General features: G+C 46.9%; 2 protein-coding genes across 3 annotated transcripts in view; one reads left to right on the top strand and one right to left on the bottom strand.

Annotated features, from left to right (window-relative positions):
• Positions 1–1,479: 1,479 nt before the first annotated feature.
• LOC135313242 (mucin-2-like) lies at positions 1,480–16,873 on the top strand. Its single transcript, XM_064450803.1, has 9 exons — positions 1,480–1,766; positions 5,607–6,146; positions 7,466–7,601; positions 9,876–9,964; positions 11,748–11,811; positions 12,828–12,916; positions 13,724–13,836; positions 14,294–14,450; positions 16,584–16,873. Exons 1-9 carry the CDS (start codon positions 1,712–1,714, stop codon positions 16,733–16,735), a joined length of 1,395 nt encoding a protein of 464 aa, XP_064306873.1. The 5' UTR covers positions 1,480–1,711; the 3' UTR covers positions 16,736–16,873.
• A 2,629-nt stretch (positions 16,874–19,502) lies between these two features.
• NSD2 (nuclear receptor binding SET domain protein 2) overlaps positions 19,503–23,171 on the bottom strand; it is an 81,240-nt gene continuing 77,571 nt past the window's right edge. For both annotated transcript variants that reach the window (XM_064448978.1, XM_064448977.1), the window contains one exon: positions 19,503–23,141. In XM_064448978.1, the coding sequence (XP_064305048.1) occupies positions 22,873–23,141 (269 nt within the window). In that variant the 3' untranslated portion in view covers positions 19,503–22,872. The remainder of the gene's footprint in view (positions 23,142–23,171) is intronic.

Raw genomic sequence — 23,171 nt, 5'->3', positions numbered from 1 at the left:
CAGGGAAAGGGCAGACCTCCAATGCTGCCTTGCCCTAAGCAGTTGGGCAGTGTCCCTGTGAGGGGCTGAGTGCTGGGCCAGGGGCTGTGCCCTTTAGTTTGATATTTTGTTTGCTAGCAGTAAGCAATCCAGGTTAAGGTGAGGTTCTATTTGACAGTGGGAAGCCAGCTGGCCACTGACAGACCTATACCCACCCACACTGGTGATACCAGAGCTGAGGAGGCTGCCCTGTCTCCCTGCAGCTACCATCAGGCTTGTTAGCACCAACAGACTGTTGCTGGAGGCAACAGGAGGACAAGAGAGTATCCCTGGCAGAGCGGTGGGTACCAGAGAAGGTCCTTGGGCAGGGACTGGTGGGTGCTTGCATCTCCTGTAGAAGGGGCTGTGCCTCTCCGTGCAGCTCATGCAGGAGCTACAGCTGGGTTGCACAGACATGGATTGCATGAGAAACCTTCCCTTGTGCAACCTCGGTGACCATGCAACGAGAGGGGGATCAACTGCACAATGTGGAGGAGCAACCACATGTGCAGCGTGGTGCTGTCTGGGCACTACGTGTGATGCCAGGCTCACCCTACCTGGACCACTGAGGAAAGCTTGAGGGTTCGGGTTGGAGCATGCAAACTGTTGGCTCACCATGTCAAGCCCTACGGAGGATCTTAAAGCACAAAAGACGTGGGTGGTGTCTGATCTGCTTGCTGAATGTGTAGCTGGGGCCGGGCTCTGCATACAGAGCATCCACAATCCTACATGAGTAGCCAGCTGCTCCCTGAATTTGGGGGAAGAGGTGATGTATGTGAGATGTGGCATTCAGCTGTATCCCAAAGGAAACCCTCTCACAGTGGAGGCTCAGCAATACTGACTGCTAACCAACGGGGGCAGAGGAAAATGGGGGGGATCTTTCAAAGCAGGCCTGCAAGGTAAGGAAGCCAGGGGTTCACCTGTGTCCTTGGGCAGCATGGGCACAGGCAGGAGGACCTGGCCTCAGGGCAGGAACAGCAAGCAGGATAGCTGCTGGATAACACGTGGAAAATTGGACGGGGCCTCGCTAAATTTAATGTCATCACGTCAAAATCACCATCAACAGGATGGGTGAGTTAGCTCTGATCACAATAACTTGATTCACCAAAATTTGACCCCTTGGGGGCAACAAGGGGGGAGTTAAAAAAGCTCTATGCTCACCAGAGGGTGAATTTCGGTTAAAGCATGGTTGGTCTTGGTTAAATGGGAGCTGCTTTGAACTGTGGACTCTTCTGGGGTTATTTTATTTCTTGGGTTTTTTTTTCTTGCAGGAAATCCCAGGTGTCTGAAAAAATGAAATCCTTTTACTTGACGAGGTCACGGGGGGCTGGCCAGCAGCCAGGCACAGGGCCCCTGCGCGGCTCTGCCCGTTCCTCTCTACTAGCCCATCGCTTCCTCTAGGACGCTTCTCTTGCGTGTATTTCTGCGCGCTGTGAGAAGAGGCTTAGATTTGCTCGTCTGTTCAGTATTTAGCTTGCACTATGCTTTGAGACAGCCAGTAATGTCTTAAGACCTGTTGCAGTCTCCGAATATAAAACCCCGCTTTGTTGGGGGGAGGTTGACTTGACTGAGCCGCATGATCAGAGTCAGGTGACAATATTGGGCACAAAACCAGAGGAGGATAAACAACTGGGTGTAGGAGATCAGCTGCTGATCTTGCCTTTTGACAAGCTGTGTTACTCCTCGGGGAAAAATGACTGCCTGGCCCTCTCCTCTGCTGTGGAGCTTAACCACGGCGTGTTTAACAGGTAAGTCCTCCTGAAGTGGCGTTTCTCTTCGCTGGCTTAGCACAGAGGTGGGTAGAGCCGTAACGGGCTTGTGAAAGCGCTGGGCTTCAGCATCTCGGGGTGCTGCAGAAGGGCTGGGCAAAGCGTTGGGGGGAAGGCAGGAAAGGAAGGAAGTGTTGAAAGATAGGCACTGTTGGAAGCAGGCTGAATATGGTAAATATAAAAACTTACTTTTACAAGAAAAAAAAAAAGAGGAAAAGAACCCTATTACTGCGTGTATTGAGGATTTGTAGTGGCCTCTTTGTGGCTTTATCTTACACCCCAAGGAACAGGATGCCCCAGTATGTTGACTTTCTTGGGGTATTTTGGTAACTGGCTCATTGTAAGAGAGCATATATAAAAATGCCTGAATATTTTTGTAATCATGCCTCTATCTGCTCCTCTTCTTATTCTTAACCTTTTGTACTGCTTACCTATCAAAAGCCCAAAAAATCTGCATTCTTATAGTTAATATTTTTGCTGTGTGGGATCCGCAAAACTTGTTGCACTTCAGACCATGTACCTTCCAGGGCAAGTCTGGCCATGTGCAACTGGAAGCTCCTTGGGGTGAGGTGCTGCCCTGCTCCCTTCTCACTGCGCTCCACCTGCATCTGGGGGTCAGAGGCTGCCAGGGGCCCTGCAGCTGCCTCTCTTTTTGGAGTATGAACCCATCCGCCCTGTTGGAACAATTTGCATTTTACAGAGTTCCTTGGCAAGGGGTAAAACTGCTCAGAGCAACGACCTGCTGAGCCTCACCTTAGCTGCGCGCATCCAGGGCAGCCTGAGCACGTAACAAGGTACGAGCTGTAGCCTGGCACTTTCCTGAAATTAAACAATTTGGAGAAACTCTCCATTTTAGGAGCCAGTTATTCACCCATTGAATTCACCAGAGATGATGATTATCTTCACCTAGATCTGTAACTGTTGACTTGGTTGTGTTTTGCTTGGCTTGAAGGATTAGTTTTTCAGGATGGCAGGCTGTACCACTGTGCAAGACGGAGGGGAAGGAAAAATACGAGAGTGTCCACCCTATTTCTACATTTTGTGAGTTCTGGCCAGTGTCCACGTGCCTCACAAGTCAAAAGGGCTGCCTGCCTTGTAAGTCAGGAAGGATTAGCCCTGTAGTTAAGAGTTCAGTAACCTTCCCTCACATCCTCAAGGCTCTTGGAGTGAAACATTGCGCCAAGGCACCACAAAAAGTGAGCTGCCCTTGAAGTGTTCCTGGAGATACTGTTGTTCATTCACAGTGCCCCTAAAAAGTCTCTAGAAAGCAAAATCACTGCTCCCTGGTGTAGGGAGTGTAAATGCAGGAGAGAAAATGGTCTGATGAAGCTAAGGTTGTTTGAGTATTGTTTTCTCACACCTGTGATACTATAACCGGTAAAACAAAACAGCACCCACTTTTACTAGATGCTCAAAACCATTTTTTTCCAGCCTGCCTGCTTTTTTTCTCCAGAAGTTGTTTAAATGAATTTATGAAGTAGTGGCTACCAAAGGCTACTGATGGCTACCCAAGTTTTCCAAGCAACTCTTTAATGACTATTTTAGTCACCTTATGAAAAGATATTTTCCATTTTTAAAAAATCCATCTTAATAGTACCATTTAACACCAGAATGAACCAACAAATGACAGCTTACAAACTAAAAAACAAAAGCTTCAACAAAAAAAAAGCTTCAACTAAAAAAAAAAACCCTGTTTTTTAAAAACAAAACAAACAAACCAACCCAATGAAATTCATCCAGTGCGTGCAGACCAAGGTATTTAAATCCCCTGCAGCGTCTCTGGCTGGCAGAGCTGAGCAAACGCTGGGGACAGGCTGCTCTGTGGGAGGTCAGACTTTGATCCCAGTGGTCCTCCTGAGAGCTTTTCCCAGGAGAACTTGACGGTGCCCTTGACTTACTGCTCGTTTACTTTGAGGTCAGTTCAATAAAACTCAGGTCTAACTCAGCTCATTGCCAGATGCAAGGAAAGAGAAGCAGACTGACCTCAGCCCTTAAGGCAGGTGAGTCAGATGAGAGGGTCGAGGCATGGCCAAAGTAGCAGTGTCCTCTGTGGGTACTGCAGAGCTGCTCTCCCTGCCTAGGACCAACGCTGGTGCGTCCAGTCCCCCCATTTCAGGACATGGTTTGGGTGGACTTGATGATCTTAGAGGTCTTTTCCAACCTTAATGACTCTATGATTCCATGTCACTTGAATTTGGGCTTGGGGTAAACAAATATTCCTCAAAACAATCACCGTTAAATTCAACATTTCTCTTTTGGGGGCTACAGCAAGAAAATGTGGGCAGTGTCCCAGAGGGCCGGGTGCTCGCCTGCTGCCTTACTCAATAGTTACAGAAAGGTGGGGTTTCTGCACTCAGCGGAGTACAAAGCAGGCAGTATGCAACAGGAGGGAGCACTCCCTGTGAGCTCTCTCCACATGATCACAACTTTGTAAGGGCTCTTTTATTCAGTGTCCCGATCTTGCCGTGAAAATTTGACTAGAGTTATTAGTCAACTTGGTCTGCAAGTTGTTGTTGTTCTGTTCATGCTAGGGCAGTGCTAAGCACTGGTACGTGTGGTGCCCAGCCTCATGTGGTGTAGCCCAAACTGAGAGAGAAATCAAAGGCTGGGGGAGAAGGTGGCTTGGGAAAAAGCCTGTGGGGACCCGTGGGTCTGCAACCACCTGGTGCTTGTGCGGTCATCACTCAAAGGCGTGGCCCCTCTGAGTCTCCAGCTTCTCACCCTGCTCGTGTCATTCCTTGTCCACATCTCGCTGTCAGGTGTCAGCTGTACTCTTTGGGCTCCTTGAAACCCATAAAGCAATTTCTTAAAATAGTCCTTTCATTTCCCCTGCCAGTGGCCACTCGATCTCAGCAGGCCCTCTTGCCGTGGTGGCTTAGCAGACGTGTGCTGGTCGTGAGAGGGCGAACACCACGTTATCAGCCACAGTCGCATACTGACGCTGTATGAAGTTGGATGTGTTTAGAAGCTGCAGTTATTTTAGAGTAAATCCCTGCCCGGAGTTTGTGACCCAAGCTGATGTGACATTTGCTGTGGCAGGAGCTGCCTATTTTGTTTTTGCTTTGCTTCATCTGCTTTTAATTTAGCAGTATGGTTCTAAGCAACTTGCTGCTTTTCATGTTTACTTTTATGGGTGTCTCCTCCATTCAGAGACTGGAAGACATCTCCCGAGAGATGGCTTTCACCAGCAGATAGCGTTTTAGTCCACTACGTGTCACAGCAAAGCAACTTGAACTGCAGGAATACCCTTTTCTCTGAAGATTACAGCTGTCCCCACTCTGACGAAGGGATTTCAGAATCAAAGCAAGTCTTGGCCTACGGGTTCCCTTTTGGTTACTGGATGTATCCCCAGAACAGCTTTAAAAAAAAAAAATCCCAACCTATGACTTTTCTTTGCTGATCCCTTTAACAGAGATGGGATAAAAGAGCCGGCTACTTGACAAGCATCTTAAATCAGATTGTTGTGGGATCTCAGGGTAAACTGTCTCAAGCTGCCGTGAACAAGATCAAGTGTTTCAGGCAATTCTCACACCCTTTTATCTAGGAGAGTCAGACCTCCTGGACACTGGCATCTACTGAGTTGTGGCCTCATGTATCCTCTAATTTATTTCCTCAGTAAGTCTCTTGTGTGCCAGGGATGCTCAGGTGCTGCCAATGCATCTCCTTGCTTCTGTATTGCTCTGTAGTGGACCCTAGCAGAAGGGAGTTTCTGGACATCAAGCAAGGATACACACGTTAAGCAGCTGGCAAAGACCTAATGGGAAGCCTCCATTAAAGGGAGAACAATAAATCTGCCACTAATTATGTTTTTTTTCTTAGGTATTGCTTTAGGCCAGACAACCACCACCCAGGTCCCTGTTGCATCAACACCATTGCCTCCCAGTGCAACCACCACCCAGGTCCCTATTGCATCAACACCATTGCCTCCTAGTGCAACCACCACCCAGGTCCCTATTGCATCAACACCAGCACCTCCCAGTGCAACCACCACCCAGGTCCCTATTGCATCAACACCAGCACCTCCCAGTCCAACCACTACTGAGGCCTCTGCAGTGCTCTCGACTGAAGTGGCATCAACTACTGCAAACCTTGCCACATCCACAGCAGCGTCGTCTGCTCAGACTCTGCCTGCCACCACAGATGTGACTGTCCTCACCTCTGGCAGCACGGCCATGTCTCAAGCATCTACAGGACTGATGGTCACATCTACCAGCAGCCCAGTGTCCGCTCCAGGCGTGACCACGTCTCCTGGGGTCCCATCAGCAGCTCCATTCCTCACCACCACCAAGACTTCAAACTGCAGCAGAGTGAACGCAACAGCCTGTGCCCACTGCTCCCCAGGGACATTTCCCAACAAAGGTAAGAGCCCACGCTCGCCCTGGCTCTTGTGTTAGGTGGAAGTGACCAGGTTAGGTGGAAAAGTGACTTTTCAAGGGAGGTGCGAACAGCACACGTTCTCATGTTGGAGGTTTGGACAGGCAGCAGGAGTGGGAGTTAATTTATCGCACCTTTCTGAAGTTAAAAATTTGGCCTTTGCTGGTAATGTGCTGTGCATTGGTCTTCCCGAAGCTTCCTCGGACGGATGAAGAAGCAGTAGGGTTGTGGCTGCAAAGTGTAACACTGTGCAACCTGATTTATTGGCAGGAGGATGTTGTTTTGAGGTAGCAGTGCCAAAATATAAGGACAGCGTCCAGCTCTCCCTCTTGAATGTTTGAAAGAGAATCTCTGCTAAGAAACAGCCTTTTCACTTGGGCTTAAGAAACCTCCCAGCCAACCTCTGTTGTGGTCAGGAGTGCATAGTATTATGTTTTTCAGAAGTTATTTATGTTGTAACGTGGTTGTTTGGTTTTGGTTTTGGGGTTTGGTTTTTTTTGTTTTGTTTTTTTTACACACCACCACCTCACCCCCCAAAAAAATCCCTAAAATACAAGCCATGTACTTTTTGCTTACTTCCTCCACTGCAGGGCACTTTTAGAGAGGATTGAGCAGCTCTGATGTTTTAGGGTAAATCTGCAGAGGACAGGAGGTGATTCCCACCACCCTTGTGTGCAGGATGTTCATCCACGGGATCTTCTCTTGCCCGAGCTTGGTTGCTGCAGCACCAAGGGCTGGCTCCTGCAAGCTGTGCGATGGCAGGTCTGACGTGTGCAGCTACAGCAAGTCCCACACAATAACTCTGCGTAGCTTGGATTTGTTCTGTGGAGCAGAGAGGGCTAGAGCTTGTGTCTGGTGGGAATGCCGTGGTACCTGTGCTCAAAGAAAAGCTGTTGCTGCTTAAGGCAGATTCTCTGCTCTGGGCTTCTGCTTTCCACAAGCCTAAATTATCAGAAAGCCAAAGGAGTATGTTTTTTGGGGAGTTTGTGTGTTGGTGGGGAAACCAGGAAAACCCTCCTGGCCTCTCAGATTAAAAGAGGAAAAAAAAGCAGTCATCTTGATTACCAGAAATCCATGTTGATAGACTTGAGACCTTAGGTCACCCTGTGGCTGTTCTTCAGCTTGCTAACAACGCACAGCAACGTCATTAGCACTAATATGACAGTTTCCTACCTCCAGGACTGTCTTGTTGGAGGGGTTGCATCCCAACACTCTTCATTCATTGCAGTGACCTGTCCTGACAAGCAAAGCAGTTTAAGTCCAGTCTCCCAGTCCTCATCCTGACCTTTTTGTTCCGATTTTAGGCACCTTGAGCTGCTGGTGCTGTGCGGGGGCCTCGTGCACGGACCCCAGTGCCTGCACCTCCTGCCCGCTGGGCCACTACCAGCCTGCAAGTGGGCAACTGTCGTGCCTGCCTTGCCCGCCGGGGCACTACGCCAAGTGAGTGACTGAGCCCCTGGGCGTGGGGTGGTGGATGCTCTCCCCCAGAACACTTCCCAGCTGGCAAAATCTCTTCCTTTGGGCTACAGGAAAAGCGCTGCAAGGGTGGTATCTCAGTGGGAAGCACAGGGTTTTGCATCCCCCAGAGAAAGAGATCAGGGGTTGCTGTCCCAGCACCCATCCATGGTGCAAAACACTCAGTGGCAGCAGTGAGAGGCCGTGTGCTCCCCACCTTCTTGCAGGGCTCTGTGGCAAACTGGGTCAGGGAGCTCATTCACAGCAAAGCCAAAACAGCTACGTGCCTGTTAAACTAGCCTGCAAACAGTCCAAGCCTTGGAGAAAGCCCCAGACTGCGTTTGGGCTGTGCTTCAAATGAGCTCCCCGTGGGGCAGGTGGAGGTGTGAAAGGGTGCACCTCTTCAGCACTGCTAAACTCTCCTCACCAGGAAACCCTGGTGTGGGTGACCTTGTGCTGAGGGCTTCCCAGCAGCCAGCTCCAGCTCTCTACAGGCTGCCCTTTTCTTTTTCCATGGTCTTTTGTGTGTATTAGGAGAGAATACATCTTTTTGTGATGGGGGGACACTTGGGAGTGAAGTGTAGGTTCATCTCTTTGGCTTTCCCCTGGGATACCTCTGGCCCACTGACTTCATCTCTGTCCTTTGCCTGATTACTTTCTCAATCTCTGTTTTGTCACCTCTAAGGGATCTCATTACATTTAAGTCTCTGGCAACTAAAGCAACATCCTTAGCTGATACAGTGTGGAAAAGCCAACAAGCCATCCCAGCCAGAAGCCCAGCCTTGCAATTTCACCAGGCTGCCTCGTCCCAGGGACATCTGTGCAAGTGTCCTCCAGCTGTGGGGACACGCGCACGTGCCGCTCCCACCACTTCCCACTGGTTTTTCCCTTGGTGTATCTGTCTTCTGCAAGCAACTGGTGGGTTTTGTCCCTTGGTCAGCTGCAAGGACAGGAGGGGTGGCAAGAGCTTCCCTGGACCACATCCCCTGCAGAGTGGCTGCGTTCAGGTCAGCCCTGGGGAGAGGGAACAAACCCTGGCTGCGGGGAAGGGCGACCTGACCATGCAGTTTGTTTGCAGCAGCCCCTGAGTTTGAAGCCCCCAGCTTGCTCCTCCGTGCTCCATCCATGCTGTTTGAGCTGCAAGGACCTGACTTACCTTATTTCCCCCCCAAGTGCTTTAAAAAACAGTCCCCAGGGCACCGCGCAAATGCTCCTGCTGGGATGTCGGAGAGGGCAACGCAGAGCCGGGGACCAGAAAGGGTCAGCAGACAGGAGCTGGGTTTATGCGTGCTGGAGGGGTGGGACCAGAAGAAGGGGAGACATGGGGAAGTGGAGGGGAGGGGGTCCGGCGGGCGCAGCGTGTGCATGGCCATCTCCATGTCAGCTGCCCGGGCCTCAGGGCTCCGATGGGATTGTTTAACATTTTTGTGGTATTTGGGGAATCCAGGCTCCCCTGAGCTTTGAGCGGCTCTGGCTGGCGCAGGCCCTGCATAGCATTTGCTATGTTTCCAATTGATTTTAATTATTTTTCCACAAATCTTGCTCAGCCCTGGAGTTTCTGAAGGAATTAAAGAGCGTGTCCTTGTTTTCCTCCAAAGCATCCCTGAGTGTGTTAACAAATTCTTATACCCACATGCTTGTAGTTGAGGATTTGGCTCTGTTGGCGATGAATGCAATAGCTTTCCTCTTTCTCTGCCTTTCCCTCTTTTCCTCCCCCTCCTCCCAGAGCTCCAACACATTACATCCCCTTTCCCACAGTCCCTGTTGTTTAAGGTCAGGACTCTCACACATCAGTGCCTGCGGTTTAGCTTCTTTTATTGACTCTTTAAGTGACCTGACTTTCAACAACGGAGCCGCTCCTTTTAAAATTGCTGATGGATGCTGAACACCAGCACCTTCCCAATTCAATTCAATTTCCAAATGTGGATTTAAGAGCCTGACTTTAAACCAAGGTTTTTAAGCCTGGCTACAACATATTTTTCAAGACCTAGAATTCGAATCTGAAACCCTTTCCATAGAGCCCACAGGCACAGGGCATCTCTAATGTTAATAATACAGAAAACTTTTTTTTTTTCAGTGGACCTTTAACATTCAGGTGAGTCCAAATGGCTGTTTTTCTGCCTGAACTCCTTCATTATAATTACACTATTTCTAGTCTTGTTAGTGAAACAAAGAGTTGTGCTCTGCTTTCTCCTCTTAAAGTGGATAGAGGCTCGGGTGACCTAAAATAGCACTCACCTCTGCTCCCGTCTCTCCTAGCTTCACAAGGAGCACCGCCTGCCTTCCCTGCCTGCCCGGCCATTACGCTAATGAGTCTGGGGCTGCAGCCTGCAGAGCATGTGAGAAAGGTAGGCTTTGATTTGTATTCAACCCAAATGCATTTTCATCAGGCTATGTGATGCTTTTTCCCATGGCCAGATGCAATTACCAGGTAACTTAAAAGCACCGAAGAGTAAACAGGTTATTTTGTTCAGGCTAAAAATAGAATAGCAGATCTCTCCCATTCTCTTATTGACATTTTTATTAAAATTAAAAGAACAGATCTCAGAATCACGCTTCTGTTTGCAGCAAGCTAATACTAACACTGCAATGACAGCCTTTTCCAGAAAGTCAGGAAAGAAGGTTTATGAAATTCAGTTATAGCACAAGGGGGAGGAGGGTGTCAGGAAAATAAAGTATTCCCCTATTTTTAATGGCAAAAGTGAGTCTAAAGCATCTCTGTTTGCAGTTAGGCAATCTTCTGCAGTCTGAATCTTAAGTTTAATATTCTCCCTATTCCCCAGACATTAGAAACTGGGTTTTCAGCAAGCTACTCTGCACCTGGCTAATGCAATGTGAGCCTGGTACAATGTGTTCGCAGACAGTATAACAACATGTTCAAAACAGACTAGCATTTACCTATGCAAAAACCTAATTAGCACATGCAATGCAGCAGCTATTCTGTACACAAATTAAGTGCTCCTCATACATGCACAACTGTTCTTTTGAAATCCACCCACCAAACGGTTTGGCTGGTACCTAAATCTTGGCTATCGCTTGCTAAGTTTGGGAGGAAAAAAGTCGAACTAGGGACAGCGCTGTGGTATGTCACTGCCTTTACTCAGCAAATTTGAACACTGTGTTAGACCACAGAGGAGTCAGTGGGGGTGGCCCCTAAATCATGCGATTATAGATTTAAGAAGTTCCTCTCGCAGGGAGAGGGAGGTTGTATTGTTTTCATCCTGCTTTGCCACAGCACATGCTGCTTGTTGCGAGTCTGGGCCGGTTTGGTCTTACCGGCCGGTAAGGCAGACCTTACCCACACCACCGCCAGCTCCTCCGTGACACAGGCACCTTAATTCTGTCCCGTGTGGAGCCATGGTAGTGACCAGTGTTGTGCATCATCAGGCACCTTCTCGAAACCACCTGAACTCCCCAGCGTTGTTCTCCTGCCTTTGGAGGTCCTCGCTGGCATGGCGGGACCCACAAGCCGGGTGCTGCCTGCCCCCCTGCCCATGGCGTGGGCTTTCAGGGCGTTTCAGTCCTTGCTGTGCTTTGGGGAAGGGCCTGTACGTGTCCTTCCTTTCACGGTCCTCGTGGTGCAGGGAAGGAGAACAAACAGCAGATTGCTGCACTGCGCAGAGCCACCCTCATTGGCGGGTCTTGCGGCTTTCCCTTTGCGGGGAGGAGATGCACCCCAGCCTTCCTGGGTGGGGGAACTGCTGGAGGAGTTGGGGTGACTGGAGGGGTTTCCCCTGGCCAGAGACCTGCTTCAGCTGCATAACCTGGGAGTTGGCACTGGGATCACCTATTTCAGCTTCATTCCACTCCAACCTGTCAAGCTGGGAAGGTTGACAGGTTTCTCTGTCTCCTTGTTGGGGTTTTGGATGTGACTGACACCAGGGAAATCTGCCGGAGCCTCCCCGCCCCGCTTCCCTCAGCACGGCAGAGGTCGTCAGGAAACTATTGCTCTTTCAGGGCTTTTGACAAATAGAAAACCAAATGTCCTGAATTAGCCCATGAAATGCCACCTGAAATATGTTGTGGGGAGTTCATTTCATTGCTTGTGAAATGGAGATGAGCAAATATACAATGATGTGGGGCAGCGACGGTGGAGGAAAGATCCTGAATCCTTATTCTTCTCTCTTTCAGGCTATTTTAGCTCCAAGCAAAATGCAGCATTTTGTCTGCCTTGCCTGCCTGGATCATTCTGCAAGTAAGAAGTCCACTTGTGATGCTGGCTGTCAGGCAGACAGGGAGGGGTGGTTTTCTTTTCGCCACGGAGCTAGAAGGCCCAATGTAGTTGCCAAAGGCAAGTCACCTGCCGCTTCAGCTGTAGGGACGTTGGTGCTGAGCCCCGGTGAGAGATGGATGGTGTGACGGAGGGGAGGACCCTGGCTGGGTGTGGAGGTGCTCTGGGATGAGGTGGTAGAGCATCAGCTTGCAGCCCACCTCTACCATCCACTCTTGCCAATGTCGCTGCGTTGCATGGGCACTGCACGCCACTGATAAACAGATGCTGGCACAGGGATCAAGCTGAGTGTTACTCTGGGTTTTATAGGTTTAAGAGGAGCTGTTTTGGTTTGGGTTTTTTTTTTTTTTTAATCCTGAGCTGAGATGCATAGAAGGCAGTAGCTAAACTACCCTGGCTGTGCTGTCACCTTTGGGGTGGGAGAGGGGGCCTGGGATTAGTGCTGGTGGGGTACCTTGCAATGGGGTCCACACCCTGCCATGTCGGGATGCCTGCACGGAGGTAGCAGAGCTTATATTCAAAGCAGGCAAATTGGCATCTGAATACTTACCTTCCTTCTGACCTTGCTTGTCCATGTTACGCAGCAGACCTCTGCTGAAATTTGATTCAACCAGATCCAGGGCTTACGTGGCTGTATCGCCAGTCTCTCTCCCAACTCCCTTTGGTAGCCCTTGACCAGTTCCAGCCCAGTTTCCTAAGGAATAGTGACTTCTGGGATAGCAAGTTGCTACAAGTTTCATGTAAGTAAGAAACCAAAGAGAGGATAGAAATGCCATCACGTGCCCAGCCCTAATTAGACATGGGAGAAACCACGCTGAAGAGGGACACTGTGAATGCCCACAAAATAGCAAAAGCTTAGTTCCTGGTAGACCCTGGAGACTTCGGCCTGTGCATACATGAGAGAGCTGGCCTTGGTGGTCTGGTCTGGTCTTGGAAGCGTTTGTCCTACAGCGTTGTCTGTTTCCTCTCCCCCGCCCCAGCACCACCAGCTGCACGGCGTGTCTGCCTTGCCCTGGTGGGCAAGAGGCTCTTCAGGCGGCGTCGGAGGAGTGCATGCCTTGCCTGCCAGGTAACTTCTGCAGCGGAGGGTGGGGGCTGCGAGAGCCGAGCTGGGAGCGCACAGCTGCAGCATCAAGGAATGATTTCTTCCTGAGACTGGTCTCCCTTGCCCCAGCGGACGCTGGGGACGGGGGGTTGCCTGAGGCTGGGAAGCAGCAGTGGCGAAGGGGAACTGAGGAAATGACTCTGCTCCTTGCATTGCTGTCCTAACAGCAAACCGCAGCGGGTGAGCCAGCAGGAGGGCAGAGCAACTCCAGCTGCCCCCACAACCACCGATAGCGAGCCTCCTCTCCAGAGACGGTACCAGGGATTTCTTGTAGTCAAGATGTGTTTTAAACATGCAGAAAAGCATTTACTGCTTTGAGACCAAAGACTTCTGGAACCCATCATGCCCATAAAGCTTAGGAAACTGAGCCATGCTTTAAACTTTGCCCAGCAAGTTTCAAGCAGCTGGAAAAGATTTTTTGAATCCAGAATTAGAGAGGATGAAACACTGCTGACCTCCAGCTCCAACCTTTCCTCTGCTTTAAAGCTAGAGCTCACTGCTAAACCAATCTCCCACTGTACTCCTACTCACACTTACTCTGTGTGCCAAGATCTAACCCCGGATAGCCTTTAGCCCCCCTGTCCCTGTTCTCCTTCCTGCCTCTTTGCCACCAAGCAAAGGCCAAAGGCCAGGCTCAGCTTTTGTTAATGCATGTGAAGTATTTAATGATCTTTCTCCTTGTGGTTTTGAAAGCTGAATCATCCATATGCAATTGCAAAGGCCCTGGCGTCTAGTCCCAGATCTTAATTTTGTGCTTATTTGCTATTTTAGGTATGTTCAAAGGTCCCAGTGACAACAAGTGCAAGCTCTGCAGGACAGGAGAATACCAATTACAGCAGGGCAAGGAGAGCTGTGACCTGTGCCCAGAAAATCACTACTGCCCTGTGAGTCTCCATCAGCTGGTGTGAGAGCCTGTAGCTGTCCTGTGGCAAGCTAAATACACTTCAGTTAACAGCATTTTTATCTGAGCCCATTTCCTTTTCTTAAAAATAGACAGAACCTGATGGAGGGAGCTTGTTAAAATCATGACACCAGGAGTCTGGCTTTGTGCCACCCTTGGAGCTGCTTCGTCTCACTGGGCCATCAGGGGAAAGTCAGAGGATGGTATATCCATTAATGAGGGGGTTTGATGTATGGACATGCCATATAATGACACCTTCTGCTCTTCACCATACTCTGAGTAACACCACGGGGCAGACGGGCTGAATTTAATGATGGCAGGTTCATTTCTTGGTTATTTTTCTTGGCTTTTCAATGCTGAAGTGTCACTTCCCTTCACACTAGTTACCTTCTGCAGTCTTCCCTGTTTGCTGGTGCTGAGTTACTTCTTCTCTTGGGCAGAGCCCAGATGTGAACCCGGTCAAGTGCCCTCCCGATGCCTTCTGCCCTGCGGGCAGCGCTGAGCCGGCGTACTGCATGGAGGTCTTTCTTTACAAGGCAGGGGACTCCTGCCAGCTGACTCCCCTGATGGTCATTTTCCTGGCCGTCTTCTCAGCAGGTACGTGTCAGTCTTCTCTGTCCTCTGGCAAAACTAGACACCCCCCTGCAGCTGGGTACCTTCATGTCATGTCAGTGTTCTCTGGATGGTGTATCTTACATTTCCGGAAAACTCGATTTCTAATGAAGGTCTTTTGGCCTGTTTTCAATGTAAACAATAATCCTTTCCCAATCTGTAAGTAGGGATAATGCTGTATTTGCTCTGAAGGAAGGCTAGCATAATGTTGAGTTTGCTTGTCCTTGGGAAGCAGGAATTTCTTGGCTACCCAAAAGTAGGGAAAAGGACAATTTCCTTTTGGCATGAGACGTCCAGTTTCCTAAAAGCATTCCTCCCCTGTAACTCTTGCCGCAGCATCCAGCAGGACGGGTGCAGTGTTGCTTGCACTGGTGCTGTAGTGCACCTTGCAACCAACAGAATAAAAGACAACCAGCACCTACTGAGTATGTGGCGCATCCCTCATTCCACATGGCACCTGCTGTACCTAACTCAGTAGGGCAAGCCAATGGGTGGATGAGCTTTTCCACCTGGAAGCTACACCATGAATACTGATTCCAAAACAATGAATATGGATTTAGAGTTTTAGCAAAGGGAAAAATAAGGGTTCTGTAGCTTTTGATTAAACCTCCCCCAAACTTTGATCAGAGGTAAGTTGTTACGGAAATGAGCAACCGTTACTGCTATGGATTACAAAAGGGCAGAAGAGCAAGCTGTGAGGAGGGACTCATCTCCTGTGCTCGGGCAGATGGACAGAAACCCCACCCTAAGTGCCACTTATGCCACTAATCTCTAAATCAGAGGTGACTAAATCACCAGAGATTAAGGAATTATAGCCTCGTACCCATAGGTTTCTGTGTTTTAGGAGCAATAGTTATGTGCCTCCTGAAGACCTACTCTCCAGTCTAGCTCAGTGTTGTTAAAAGGCAGTTGGCAGATAAAATAGATGTGCTAGTCCCTGCAATGAACAAGAGCAAAAGCTCATTCTCCAACCGCAAAGCAGGGCTAGTTCTCATCAAACTCCTCTCTTGGCACCCAAGGAGAGGACTCTGATGTATAGGAGGAGAAGAGGGACAGCAGGCTCTGGAGGAGCTATAGCTCTAGCAGTCCTGCTCGAGTGCTCTTCTCCAGAGGGCTGAAGTGTCCTGGTGGGAGCAGATGAGGGTTGTTCTCACAGGCCATGGCTTGGAGCTTTGTGAAAGCTCCTCCACTGCCCCATATCCCCTTGTGCCAGGCTGTAGTCCAAAAAGCTGCCAAAACAGATGCCATCTGAAGCAAGTATTAATTAGAAAAAGTAGATAAATGAAGTGTATGAAAAGCCCGTTCACATAGGGACAACGGCCCATTAACCAGCATTCCTGATAAACAAGTCTGAGGGTCACAGAACTGCATTCCTCAGTGAAGTCCTGCCTAAGAGCTTGCTCAGAAGAGGGGTAAAAGAAACATCCCCCACAGGAACCTGCAAGTATTTCACGGCTGGTCTAACAGATCAATTGTTTACCATGAGACTGGCTGCTCACGCAACCTAAATTTGGATGTATTTGTCTGGCCATCTTGCATCACAGTGACAGATTTGTGCTCTTCTGTTAAGATCAGTTTTCCCTGATTATGCTTCTGCCAGAAACAAACAAACAGAATGTCACAGTACTTGGTATTTGCCAATTATTTCCATGTCTATGCCCGACCTAAAAGTAATTTTTCCTGACAGTCCTGATCTCCGTCTAGACTCAAAGTTAATCTAGGTCAGTTACTTCTTGTGCTTCAGTGTAAGCGCCACACAGAACAAACTCATTTCTCAGCAAGATCCTTCGGTGGGATGAGCAATGGATAAGTTGCCACGTGGAAAATAACAGGTCCGCAGAGCAAGAGTAAATGGGAGTAGGAAAGCAAGTTACTGAATTCTTTCATTAAAACCTGCCGTTATTCTCCACAACTTCCAGAATAAAGCTGAAATGTCAAAGTTGAGTATTTATTACTATAGCTAGTCAAACCTTTTTAGTGCAGAATATATAGGAGGAAAAAAAAAAACCAAACCTTATTTTACCAGAAGAGAACTCCTGAGTTGGGGAGCCCTAGAGCAAACGCCACCTGACACTTCACTTTCCTGCCTGAAAATAACTACCATTCCTTGCTTTCCAGGTGCAATCCTTACCATCTTTGTGATAATTCTGAAAAGGCAGCAAGAATATAGCAAGAAATCATTGAAGTCTCTACTGCTACCCCGAGGCTCCAGACGACACACGACCTACGGGGGCACCGAGCACACAGAGCCCGTCTATGCCGGCTGGTAGTGTCGGACATACTCTCAGCAAGCACCCTCTTCTTTCCATGGGGCAATACAGAGGAGTGTGCACAGGGAAAATGTTTAACCATAAGCAACCTATTTCTGTATAGCTAAAGTAAGCGCAGAGAAATAAAACTCAGTTTTTTGAGTTGTGGCTACTTGTGCTAACCAACCTAGCTGCCGGAAACGGACTGATGGGAAAAGTCTCCCGCTTCAGTTCCTGGCTTCATTCACAAGTACTTTTCTCCTTTCCTCAGGAAAAACGTCTCTCCCTCCATTTCAACAGTCAGCTGAACAAACTCAGTGAGGATTGACTGCTCCAGTTATTGAGGGACCTGGGATACAATGATGACTTCCACCTGAGCAGGACCTAACACAAATATGCTTCCTTTTAAGAATATGCAATTACTTTTTTTGCCATTCTGAAAACTTTACCATTCCTTGACTTAGCCTTGCTTGAAGTAAAGGGATCCCAAAGCTTTCCCCTTCCTCTCGGCTGCAGGAAAACACGTGCAACTAAAATAATGGTTGATTCCTGGACAAGTATGTCCCCCTTCCTGCTGTAACATGGTGCTTCATACTAGAGCTACACAAGTAACGCAAAACTTTCATCAAATCTCACAGGAATTTTCTTTCTCCACCAAGCCACACCATGAAGCTGCAATTCTTTAGAGCCAAACCGACCAGCACGCTGCAGCCATGGAGCACATTTTTGCACACCTCGGAGATGTGCCTGCACTAAACCCTTTGCTTAAATACCCGTGCAATTTTTCCCCGAGCCCTGACCCTTGATTCATTCCCCACCCATGCCAGCAGCACGTGTGACTTGTACCTGTGTTCCCTGCACTGAGCTGTGGCCCTCCAACCTTTCCCCTGTGCAGCCAGCAGAGCTCAACCATCCAGTAAAACTGATGTGATTTCATATTCCACAGGGATGATTTCAAACAGGGTAGGTGTTTCTGTGGCTGGTTAACTCTTCTTACAACTGTTGTTTGCTATATTTTCCTTATGTTCTTTCTCATGGTGGCGTTTAGCTTTGCACCTTTTCCTCACGGCCGTTTGAGGTCTCGCCAGCATACCAGGCACTCAGAAGTGCCCTTCGACTGTAATGGGGCCAGCTTCAGCTGCTCTGTGAAATCAGTACCTGGGCTCTCTTCCCCTTCCCACCTGTTGCCTCCAGCCTCCTACAGCAGAACTCATGCAGAGTCGGTGTGCTGTGTAACCCCAGACGGACCAGCCAGCTGTGCCCCTTCGTCACAGCGCTGTGCTTCACCACCTCTGTGAGCGCTAATGAAAATAGGATCTACTATTAAAAGATCCGAGCTTTTAAAGGAACGTGCACTGAGGTGGCAGCAGGGGTTACTTCTCATGTTTGTCTCTTCACTGAGCTCGCGCAGCCCCAGAGTCAGCTGAAGTAACCCAGCTGGTGGGGGTTTAAGTGGTTACTGCCCTCAGCTGCTCATTCTCCTCTCCCCAGGGCAGGCGTTACTGCGTTTAAAAAAATAAAAAAAACCAACCAAGCAAATCAGTTCTCTGATCCCTCTCAGCTCTGTCAGATGAATAAATGGATGGGCATGAGGTACCTGATCCTTTGTGGTCAGACTGCCCAGAGAAGCTGTGGATGCCCCATCCCTGGAAGTGTCCAAGGCCAGGCTGGACGGGGCTTTGAGCAACATGGTCCAGTGGAAGGTGTCCCTGCCCATGGCAGGGGGGTTGGAACTAGATGATCTTTAAAGGTCCTTTCCAACCCAAGCCATTCTGTGATTCTAATATGAACCAGCAGCAACATGGATAGCACCTCTACCCCTACCCAAACTCCACAGCACGGCATGGGCAGAGCTCCCCACGTCCTCCCCAACAATCTCTCACACTGTCAATTTAGTAGACAGGCATTAAGTTTCCCAACTGGCAAAAAAATAGTGGCTTTTCCCAGGAGCAGCAGAAGGACACGACCCTGATGCACAACACCAGAGGATCTCGGCAGAACAGTAATCTGTTAGTATCAAAGCAATTTTCTGAAATAACTCTTAAAAAAAAAAAAAAAGTAGCTGCTGTCAGATGTGGAGATTCCACCTATAAAGTCAAATCAGACCCAAACTAAAACCCAGCTGAAAAAGCAAAATGCAGTCAAACTCAGACCGGACCAAGCAGCAACAGCACCAGTGACAGCTACATGAACCCAAGGACTGCATGACTCCAGCTCAGTCTTTAAAGCCTGTAAAATTATGAGCAACAGAAAACAGTGCTGTAACAGGAAAAAGTGTGCTGTAAAAGAAGTCAATATTTTTGTGATAAGCCATGCTGTGAAAACAAGCCAAAGCACGACTTTTATAACCCTCCATACAAGGTTAAAACATTACTTCCACAGAGTCTCTTAGGAGGTCTTGGAATGTAAGTTTTCTCTATGAAAGAACGAACAACATCCATTGCCTCGCTGCCAAACCACATTTGCCTACTATGTAACACTTCACCCTTTTTGTTAGAGAAAAAAAAATTGGTGCAAAAATAACTGTAGGGAGTTGTTTTACAAAACAAAAAAATTAGCAGCTTCTTAAATAACTAGGAATAAATTTTACTATTTACTAAAACACTGAAGTTTCTCAAGCAGTCAGACATGGAATAATGTGACTCAACAATGTGGAAAAATCCCATTAATAGGGCTTTCAAGACATTTTGCTTTTCCAAGTAATTAAAATGAAAAAAATACCAAACCAAACAAAAACCCCACCCCCAGAAAAACGAAACCCCCTAAAAACTGACCATGAACACAAAGCTATTGAACAAAACAGACATTTAATTTGATTATTCTTCCTAGATTGTATGCAAATACATCTAACATATTCAACTGAAAATTGTTTCCATGCTTGTTCATGTGATAAAAGACCAACAAATTCTGAATTTGGCTATCGTGTACCAGCTTTGAAGAGTTTGCTGGAAAAGGAAAGACATCATTCATTCTACTTCAAAGGGCAAGACACTAAGTACATAATTTAATGCCACATAATATGTCATACTTAGATGTTATTTAGGTGAATTTAGACCAGAAAATCTTTAAGTTCTGAATGCTATCAAGTATTGAGTTGCATCACGAGAAAGCTTAATTTTTCAAGATTGTTTTCCCTTGTATTTGAACAGTGGGAGAAGGAAAATAGTGAAACAGCTTTTCTTTTGTCGTCTTTTTTTAAGGAACCTTCAGCCTATTTTCCCAGTGCTGCAGAGTAAGGTACAGAAGCCTTCATTAAAAGACACCTAAAACCACCTTCCCTGAATCAGAAACTAAAACTCTACCAGCCAGGCACCTGAGTGACTTGGCTGTCCCCGCAGGGTTACGTGGTCAGTACGTACTGAGGGAGAACATGATCCACATCTCTTTTAAAGATCAGTCTCGGCAGAAGGAATGAATTCCTAGCTTGTAGTCTCAGTGATGCCAGCCTTCACTGGCCCAAAGAGTTGAGCAGGAAAGAGCCGAGAAGAGGTAGAGGGAAGCAGAAAGTCAAACGGCCACTTGCTAAGATCTGTTTGTATAAATTTAGCACTATGAAAAGAGCACCGAGAGGGATTGCTTTGAACGCCAAAGTCTTTATTTATGCACAGACAGATACAAAATGGGTGGCTGTCCTGCATCCTGCCATACTAAATGTGCTCGTGAGCCCACCTGAGAGGCAGGCAGGGAGTTGCAGGCTTCGCGACTGATCTTCAAATGGATGGTGTTACCGCAGCAGTGCCAATCAGTAACTATGTGAGATGGTGGCTTCTGGAAGAGGGTATCTGCCTCTTAGGACCTGGGGCATAACTGTTCCAGGGTGCCAGAGCTGTTACACCTACACGTGACGTGGAAAAAGCAACGAAACAACTAAAAAAAATTAACAAATTAAAAAAGCAATGGAATGTAAAGGTAAAATTTTATAATAACTTATTTAAAGGTATTCTTATAAAGCCGTCCTTACATGGTATAGTATTCAAAGAATCGTTCCAATGACATCAAATTCCTTCATTTTGTTTAAAAGCAAGGAGGAAAATCTTTCTGCTTTACTACTTGATCTCACTTTCCTCTCCTCGAAAATCACTCCTCTCCTCGAAAATCACTATTAGAGAAACATACATAATACCACTTTCTGGTTTTCATTTTAGGCACAGGCCTGTGCTTCAGTCCTGGTATAACATGTATCTATAGCAGAGGGAAAGTTTCCCTCAAAATCAATTAGGAAATCTTGATTTTTTTCCTTGAGTGCAAGGCTTGGCATACCACTTTAATAAATGCAAACATGTAACACTTCCCCCTATTTTAAACTGTGCTATTTTTTTCAAAATTATCTGGAAAAAAACAAACTTCCAACAGTGTTTATAAAAATGGATTAAAAGAACAAAGCAGTTTGGTCACAAAATAGAAACCAAGGAGTTCAGGATAGGGCAATGCTACATTTAAAATGTCTTTCAATTAATATCGTCTAATAAAACCACAGTTTTCATGTCTTGGGAAGAAATGGGGGATTTTGACAATTCAAAAAACTAAATCTGCAGTCAAATCCTGAAGAAATACTTTGGAAAAAAACCCATACAGTTTCATGATATAGCAAGGCTTCATTTTAAAAAGGGCTACACAGAATTTCTGCACTATTAAAGTCAAACTAAGCTAGAACATACACAAATTATTAAATGGACATGAAGGTGCACATTGTGTTTACATAGGCTAGAGAACAATGGCACAAGTCAAAACTTACTTGGACACTGCCTAATCACACACCAATGACATGCACTGGGAAGAAAACAGGTAAAGACGTTTTTCTCTACCATTTTTTCCTAGTTCTAACATTATTTCCATCAATACTAAATCTTGTATATTTACCTCACTGCAAGTGTGAGAACCTAATGGGAGCAAAGAATTCAAAACAGCTTTGCTGACACAACACAGTGGCGATAAGATAGTCGAGAGCAGAGCTCCTAAAAAAGTAAAGAATGATTTCAAACAGTCTGCCAAGTCAAGTAGCCAGTTTTACACAAACTTTATCAAAAGGAACAGAGTCAGGATAAATTTCACATTAAAATTGTTCCTTATGTGCTTCTTCAAAAATCTGTTTCACTTTTAATTAGGTGGTTTGAATTTAGGTTTTTGCACTTTAGTCAAGTTTCACCTTCTGTTTAATTCATGGGGGTTTTCTTGTTGCTTGTCGGGCATTTTTTCCATTATCACAAAGTTAGAATACGCTTGGACTCCAAGCATTCCAAAGAAACATTTGCCTCTGCATTCTACTTGACATGAAAGAAAAAAAAAAAAAAATCAAGTAATTTTTTCAAATAATAGGTTTTGTAAGAGTTATTTTTATTAAGACATAAAATATCCCAGAGTATTGGGCCTAGGTTGCAAGACAATATCTCTTTAAATCCAGACTTGTACAGCTCTGCAAGATCAAGTCACTTCTGTTTCATTGGAATGAAATACAGGAAAAAACAGTATAGAAAAAAATCTCTTAAAATGTAAGATTTCCCCTCGCTGGTACAGGGTGTGCCTTTCTCACCACGCACTATATTTCTTGGTGGAAGGATATTTGAAAACACGTTTGTTTAAGAATCATTGGAGAGCTATAAGAGCACAAACAAATTGTTATGGGTGTGGTTGTAGCGAGATACGCACCTGGATCATGAATGGCATTCAAGCACTTGCTCAAAAACACACAAGGCAAGCAAATCTCATAGGGACCACAGACCAAGCCATTTCTTACTTAAAAGGACTTGAGAGCTAATAACTTCTTTCAAGGATATACTATTTTTAACATCTGTTGGTTGACAAATACTATCTCAAAAACCTATGTTTACGCCTACCTGGTTTGATTTTAACCTACCTCCAATCTGAAAGTATTTTGGAGGGAACCTTTTACATTCGTAACAATTCAAGTGTAACTGTAATGCTGAGTAATAAGTTTGGTTTGTCCTGAAATTTTCTGAACTATGCAGTTCGTTATCAGTGCAGAAGCAGCAGAAGACTGCTGTGGTTGGCTCAGTGGATTTATAAAAACAAAACAAAACAAAACAAAGAAATCCCCCCCATGTAACCTTTACAGAATATATGTAAAATTGTGTCCTTCCCTGGTCATATTCACAACTTATCTACAAGATAGTGTTGGCAGTAGAAACTGCAGTCCATGACTATTTGCATTCAGCTCTCATCCATCTGTTCCTCTGCTTTCTCTTAGGCTTCAACTTGTTCAGTTTTTTGCGGGGTTTCTCAGTCTTCTGATTTTCAACAGAATCCACCCCAAGAACATGTTCAGAGCAGCATAACTGTCCATTCAATGTAGAATTTAGTACTGTCCCATCTTGGTGTTCCTTGCAGAAGGAATTTGGGCAGAAGTGGCAGAAAGAAACAGAGGGTTTGCCACAAACATCACAGTGGTGCCAAGGACACTCCCACTTTCCTGCGATCAAAACCAAAGAGCGCATTAGCA

Source organism: Phalacrocorax carbo, chromosome 4, assembly GCF_963921805.1.
Source record: "Phalacrocorax carbo chromosome 4, bPhaCar2.1, whole genome shotgun sequence".
NCBI lineage: Eukaryota > Metazoa > Chordata > Aves > Suliformes > Phalacrocoracidae > Phalacrocorax > Phalacrocorax carbo.
The sequence above is the reverse complement of the archived record's forward strand: the minus strand, read 5'-3'. Positions and strand labels throughout refer to the sequence as shown.

Excerpts from the sequence above, each read along its gene's own strand:
- LOC135313242 (XM_064450803.1), top strand. The coding sequence starts at position 1,712 with ATGACTGCCTGGCCCTCTCCTCTGCTGTGGAGCTTAACCACGGCGTGT. Across the intron at positions 7,602-9,875 it reads CCGCCGGGGCACTACGCCAA|CTTCACAAGGAGCACCGCCT; the intron begins GTGAGTGACTGA and ends CGTCTCTCCTAG. Across the intron at positions 14,451-16,583 it reads CCTGGCCGTCTTCTCAGCAG|GTGCAATCCTTACCATCTTT; the intron begins GTACGTGTCAGT and ends CTTGCTTTCCAG.